Genomic DNA, 7500 nt, shown 5'->3' with positions numbered 1-7500 from the left:
ACATATCGTACTTTATCAGTTTACGTATATCTTTATCTATCTTTTTTTTTTTTGGGGGGGGGGGGGGAATAACCAGATACTGTATTAGTCTTATTTCAGGGTGAGACAATGCATGTTAAAGGTGCAGTGTGTAATATGACATCATCAAGAAAGTTCTACAAAGTTCTAGAATGCAACGCTCCCTGGGTAACTCCACCCCTTTTGAATAATAACAGAAGCTACAGTGGCCTTCAAGGACAAGAACTATTCTAAATTTTAAACAATGCATCTGATGACATTCCAACTATGACACTTTCAAGATGGCGGCACTAGGCCTTGGTCCAAGATATGCAGAAATATGGACATATAAGAGACCCTTTCTAAGGGAAAAAAAATATTTAAAACATTTTTTTTCAGCTATTATGCACTAAATTAAATGTACTTCTGGATATTATAATTACTTTCTACAAAATCTGCTAGGAAATAAAACCCAAAATTCTACACACTGCAGGTTTAAAATAGTATATTTGTAGATATAATCATGGAACTTTGCCAGTTGATAACTTACATTTAATAAATTATGTTTCAGAAATATTTGAACAAATTACACAAATTTGGCAAATATCTTACAAATGATATGTACATCTCTTTAAAAACCAACCAAGGGGGCGCCCTTAGCTCAGTTGGTAGGGCGTCCCCCCCCTCCATGGGCCTCGGCCAGCAGCGGACCCGGGTTTGATTCCAGCCCGCGGTCGTTCTCTGCACATCTCTCCCCTCTCTGCCCCATTTCAACTCTGTCTCTACACTATCAATAAAGCATAAAAATGCCAAAAAAAAACTTTAAAAAAAAAACATCTAAATGTTGGATAAAGCCAGAGAAAACATCTTTATTTCATTTTTACAATATATGAGGGTCCAAGGTTTTTAGAGACCAGATTTGGGATGCAGCCTGTTTTCATTTTGTAAATCAAAACAATCTCATGTACAGGTCTGTAAAATGCATGTTCGGACATGTTACTGAAGCAAAATATAGACAAAATCTCAAGATTGACCAGTGCTTGAAATAACAATGTGTTTTGCCTTCAGTGTCTCACATTATTCCAGTAAGTCTTGTGTCTGACTAGAAGAGGTGAATTTAAATCCAACCTCATCAGTGTTGTCTGGACTGTGAGTCTGAAGTGTGTGTGTGTGTGTGTGTGTGTGTATGTGTGTGTGTGCGCTCCTCTGTGATTAATACAGTTGACTCTGCTGCTGTTTGTCTAAGTGTGCAGTGCACTCACAATCTGTAACTCTCTTGTCAACAGTAGCGTCCTCTGTTAGCTGTAAACACTTTTCTTTTTTGTTTAAGATTATTTTTTTGGCATTTTCAAGCTTTATTAGACAGTACAGAGTTGAAATGGGGAGACAGAGAGAGAGAGAGAGAGAGAGAGAGAGAGAGAGAGAGAGAGAGAGAGAGGGGGGGGGATGATCTGCAGTAAAGGTCCACGGGTCGGATTTGAACCCGCGACCACTGCAACGAAGGCCGGAGCCAATATGGTACGCGCTCTATCCACTACGCCACCGGAGCGCTCTAATATTTGACTTATTAACAGGGCCACACACACACACACTGCTTCAAAGTCAGTGTCTCGATGCCAAAAATTCCCAATTGCAAACGATGGCCGTAGCCCGAGAGACACACACACACACACACACACACACACACACACACACAGCCAACGATGACACTGCAGCAAACAAACTAAAGTGTAACAGTGTGTACAGGAGTCAGGGCACCTTGAACTGCAAACAAAGTCACACACAGTCACACACAGTCACACACACACACACACACACACACACACACACACACACACACACACACACACACACACACACACACACACACACACACACACACACAGTCTCACACACACACACACAGTCTCACACACACACACACACACACACACACACTCTTCTTTAAAACATAAGCTGCTGTGCTGGAGCCTAGAGGAGCGATTAATATGTGCATTCATTAATATAAATTAAGTTTAGAATTTGTGAAGAGACACTGATGACAGGACAGCAACAGAGTACATTTACTTGAGAACTGAACTTAAAGCTACAGTGCGTAAACTTTTTGCATATAAATGAATGTTGGTTACGTTCAAGCCATCGCCAAACGAGTTGACACACAGTTGATTTAGCCTATCAATCAGCTCCACAAAACTCTCTCTGTATTTCTCAGTATGGCAGCGTTTACAAACTGGTGTCAAGTCAACCCCCTGACACTGGTGCAGGAGCTCAGAAAAATCCCCAAGAAGAGCCCAAGAAATGTTTCAGTTGTTGATTCTACTGCTATGAAAAAACCTGGACGTACAGTAGAAGGTATAAAATCCATGTGCATTTACAAACTTGTGTCCCCCCCTCCCCCAACCCGACACTGGTGCAGGAGCTCAGTAAAATCCCAAGAAGAAGAGCCCAAGAAATGTTTCAGTTGTTGATTCTACTGCTAAGAAAAAAACTGTCTGGCAAGTCTGTGTGTGTGGCGTTTGTGTTTGTGTGAGTGAGAACTAAACAGCATTCACAGACAATCACTACAATCACATTGATGGAGATATCATTTAAAAACGATTCTGATACACAATCAACTGCGCAGCGGAAGTTGCATCACATGGACTGAGCCTCCCAGTGAAAACAACCAGCGATGAGACGGATATACAAGCAAGAGGCAAGTTCAAGGAGCCTTGTTAGGATGAAATAAATAAGTAAAAGTATGTCCCAATTGTAGCATACTGCATGCTAACTAACCACATACTTTTTATGGTCAGCTGTAGTATGCAGAATAGTAAAACTGAAAGAGTATGCAATTTGGAATGCAGGGATAGTTTTCAAAATAGCCTAAACATGGCACCTTCAACTAAAAAACCTCTTTCAGCCTAAATAAAGTAGGCTATGTCTGTAAGTCTGATTCATTTTTAAAGAGCACCTGCTCCATGGCAAAGCAAAGCCTGCAAAGTGGCAGTGAGGGAGGCAGTCACTCTCCGAACATTAAAATTACATGTTGTCATATTTAGAAAAAGTGTTTTTGCACGCATGGGGGCTACTTAAACTGAGCCATGTTATAGAGGCGTGCAGTGCAGTAACAGTTACTTGCACTTAACCTCAGTGTGTGTGTGTGTGTGTGTGTGTGTGTGTGTGTGTGTGTGTGTGTGTGTGTGTGTGTGTGTGTGTGTGTGTGTGTGTGTGTGTGTGTGTGTGTGTGTGTGTGTGGAAAGACATGACCCACTAATGTCCATGTGTCATCTGAAATTTAGATATTTTTGCTATTGAAATTCTCAAAATAATAAGCTTAAAGTGACCACAAGGAACTTTCACTTGTTGTTGATTGTAGCGCCCCCTTTGGACAAAGGCAGCAGTGTTCTTTACAACACCAGAGCTTGCTGTCCTAAAGATCTTTGCTAGCGCAGAGAACGCTTGTTGTCGAAAATCACTTTCTGTCAAAATCAGTGAATATCTCCTCATGATCCGCAACCTGTCTGTACTGTGAGTGCTGAAAAAAAAAAAGCATCCAGTGTTAATACACAGCCTAGGCTCTGTAAACTGGCATGTAAACAATGGGTATGTAAACAAAAGGGGGCCCACCACTTGCCCGTTTACAGAGCCAAGGTTGTGTATAAACACTGTTTTTTCCCCTCAGGGCACAGACAGAACGGACAGGTAGCGGATCATAAGGAGATATTCACTGATTTTGACAAAAGAGTGATTTTGACAACAAGCGTTCTCCAGAATCACTGAATACACCTTTAAAAATGAGACACTGCACCTTTAAACGGATCACTCATTCACCTGATAGGACACATGTTGGACTTTTCTTAACACAACACAGACAGACAGATGAGACAGTTATCCAAACAACATTCCATCACACACACTTTAAACCCATTAAAAATAACCAGATGTCTTATTAAGTCAAATGTATTTCTATAGCACATTTAAAAACAACATCAGTTGAACTTTCTTGATGATGTCATATTACACACTGCATGTAGTTGTCTCTTTTGTAACTGTTTTTAATGGGTTTTTTTTTATGTAATTTTATATGTCATCTTTCCAAGGATTGTTTGGGGTGTGGGGTGGGTGGGCTTCTAAATGTTGTGTATGTTTGTTAAAAAAGAAAATGTTCAATAAAAATCGTTTATGAAAAAAAAACAAAAAAAAACAACAACATCAGTTGACCAAAGTGCTGAACAAGAGACAATACAAAACAACATATAAGATACATGAGGGAAATAAAGTTAGGAGTGTCAAAGTCTCAACTTGTGTTAAAGGCCAATGCAACAAAACAAAAGTGAGTCTTCAGCAACGTTTTATATTATAATTTATAGCCTAAATAAATAAAAGTGACACAGACAGACCGACACACACACACACACACACACACACACACACACACACACACACACACACACACACACACACACACACACACACACACACACACACACACACACACACACACACACACACACACACACACACACACACACACACACACACACACACACACACACACACACACACACACACACACACACGAAATAAATGAATGACCCAATAACTTACTTGAATCTTCCCTGGCAATGCTGGCACTGATCCCCGACCCATCCGTGGTCACACACGCACGTGCCGTTCACGCACTTGCCCGAAAAACAGCTTTTCTCGCAGGACTTAACGGACACAGCTGATGATGTGGTGGAGGCTTCCGTATGTTGTGCTAGCTGCAGGAGCATCAGAAATATTCCCACATATGTTTTCAAGAATTCCCGGGCGTTCCTTTTGCCTTTGGGAGACTTGGTCCAGGTGCAAAGATTAATCCAACCGTGATAATCCATTTTGGAAGTGAAAAAGTCAGTTTTTTTGACGGGTTGCCCCCACAAAACAGACAACAATTTGAGCTGTCACCTGTTAAGCTAAGAGGGGATATATTGCCATGAGGGTTAGGAGTTACAGGGGGTTCAATTAGATCAATTACCCTACCTGTGTGTCACGCGGCGCCTATATGGAAAAGACACCAAACAATTGATATAGTAGGCCTATAGGCTAATAATTACGCACTGTCAATTTCAAAGCATTTCCAAGCATTTTAGGGAAAGCTTCGGGGCAGGACAAATATATTAAACTTAGATGGGAACAGTTTTGACCCAAGAGCGAACTACAAATGCATTTCCAACACGAACCATCGCTTCAGTGCAACAAGAAAAAGTCCAAAAAATAAATCCTCGTGTTGCGCTCTTCAAGACGTCTCCAAAATGCGTCCAGATAACTTCCAATGTAGGATATACTGTGTGTGTGTGTGTGTGTGTGTGTGTGTGTGTGTGTGTGTGTGTGTGTGTGTGTGTGTGTGTGTGTGTGTGTGTGTGTGTGTGTGTGTATGTGAAGGGGGTTGATCCGGGTTCAACGTGAGCCACTGTATAATCCAAGCGATAAATAAAATAACATCACAACCTCGTAGCTCAGATGATATGCGTTCGCGTGTCCTTACAGGCTACATGTCTCTCTCTCTCTCTCTCTCTCTCCGTCTCTCTCTCTGGTTCTTCTCCCCGACAAAGACGAGCTGCTATCCGAATATAGGTGATGCGACAGCGGCACACAGACACAGACACACAGCGGTGCTTCCACCCGGAGCTCCGTATTCCTTCCGCTATCTCTCTCTCTCTCTCTCTCTCTCTCTCTCTCTCTCTCTCTCTCTCAGTCTCTCTCTCCCTCTCTCTCTCCCCCTCTCTCCCTTGCTCTCTCTCTCCCTCTCTCTCTCCCTTGCTCTCTCTCTCTCTCCCTCTCTCTCTCTCCCTCTCTCTCTCCCCTCTCTCCCCTCTCTCTCTCTCTCTCTCTCAGCCTCTCTCTCTCTCTCTCTCTCTCTCTCTCTCTCTCTCTCTCTCTCTCTCTCTCTACACACACAGCTGGTTTCTGACGGTGGAATCTCATGCACAAAAGCCCCGAGCGTGAGCAAGTACGGCGGCCCACGCGGTTAAAGGGACAGCTCCCTTTAAAAAGGCTGTCTGTCAAAGGAGCCCATGCAGTTAGTAGCAAGGCTGTGTGGCTGTGTGTGTGTGTGTGTGTGTGTGTGTGTGTGTGTGTGTGTGTGTGTGTGTGTGTGTGTGTGTGTGTGTGTGTGGAGACCGTGACATTTAAAAGAGTGGCCTTTTAAATGTAAGGTCAGTTATCCTGGAGAATGCTTATTGTCAAAATCAGTGAATCTGGTGTCTATAGCCTACACAGCCTAGGCTCTGTAGACTGGTAGGCTACATTATGCTAACAAAGGGGGCCACCAGCTAGCAACATGCCCGTTTACAGAGCCTAGGCTAAACACTGGGATACACACAGTATATGGACACTTTTTTTTTTTTTTTTTTTATATTTTTATTCACAATTATTCACATACAAAACCAATAAAAGACAAAGTACAAGGAGATAATATGTTATGAATCTGCAGCAACATTTGAGTTTTGTCTGAAAGAAAATTGCTCTGAGACAATTTGGACACAGAATAACACATCTGTCTGTTAGCCTGGAAATCCAGACCCTGATATCTTCAACGATAGAGGGTCTGGCCACGATCAATAGTCATTTCCAACTCAAGGGGCGGCTCCTACTCGTGCATTTCTGCCAATCAGACATACACATACACACAGTGTGTGAAGTCACGTTACTGTTGTAGACAGAAATAAAGTGTGGATATACGCTCAGACTTAGGATAATAATAGCGGCGGCGATCCGGTCGCAGCCTAGCTTAGCCTAGCCTAGCTTTCCCATTGTACAACTTCCCCTGGGCAGAAATAGACTCATACACTCTGCAAAATGAAGCGCGGGGGTTTGGATTGAGCAACGGACCTTATGATCAGCTAGATTATACACCGTTCCTTTTATTTGGTGATTTTTACGGGACATCAGGCCGCCGTGATTAATGTTAAACACACGTCCTTCAACTGCTAACATGTTCGCATGTTTAGAACGTAGGCTATGGAACGTCAAACGCCCCCCTGTTCCGCAACAACAAGCTGGAGCATTTAAACAGAGAGGCGGAACTGATTATGTCGGGAATCTTACTACCCCCCGAGGTAGTAAAATTCCCGGAACAATCTCTCGCACCTTTCTTCCCTCGTTCCGCAACGGTCGCATTTAAACAGCAGGGCGGAGGGCCGAAAGGCCGGCATATTCCCGGCTTTCACTGGCTGTATAAAAGGGGCTACTGACTCCACCTTCATTGTGAGTTTTGTCACATATTTGTATGTGCCAGTTTAATGTTTAATTTCCTCAGTTTTAATCAAAGTTAAAGCAGCTATGGTGTTTTTTTTAAGTCACCAAATAACTCCCCTTGACTCTCCGTGAGCTTGTTTCATATCTGACTAGAGCAGGTAATCTGGCATCCGGCCACTTCTCAGGGAAACAGCTGGTTTACTGCACGCTGGCTTTCTCCTTCCTACAAGCCTCCTGGGACACACAACACACACACACACACACACACACACACACACACAA

At 42.8% G+C, this 7500-nt stretch overlaps 1 protein-coding gene across 1 annotated transcript in view; it reads right to left on the bottom strand.

Annotated features, from left to right (window-relative positions):
* Positions 1 to 4907, bottom strand: part of LOC307257560 (attractin-like protein 1) — a gene marked incomplete at its 3' end in the record, with an annotated part of 198769 nt that extends 193862 nt beyond the window's left edge. Inside the window, exon 1 of the mRNA XM_080036821.1 lies at positions 4588 to 4907. Within this exon, the coding sequence (XP_079892947.1) occupies positions 4588 to 4856 (269 nt within the window). The 5' untranslated portion in view covers positions 4857 to 4907. The remainder of the gene's footprint in view (positions 1 to 4587) is intronic.
* Between the last annotated feature and the right edge of the window lie 2593 nt (positions 4908 to 7500).

This window comes from Ammodytes marinus (genome assembly GCF_949987685.1).
Source record: "Ammodytes marinus genome assembly, chromosome: 11".
NCBI classification, from domain to species: domain Eukaryota; kingdom Metazoa; phylum Chordata; class Actinopteri; order Uranoscopiformes; family Ammodytidae; genus Ammodytes; species Ammodytes marinus.
This window is presented reverse-complemented; position numbering and strand designations above follow the sequence as displayed.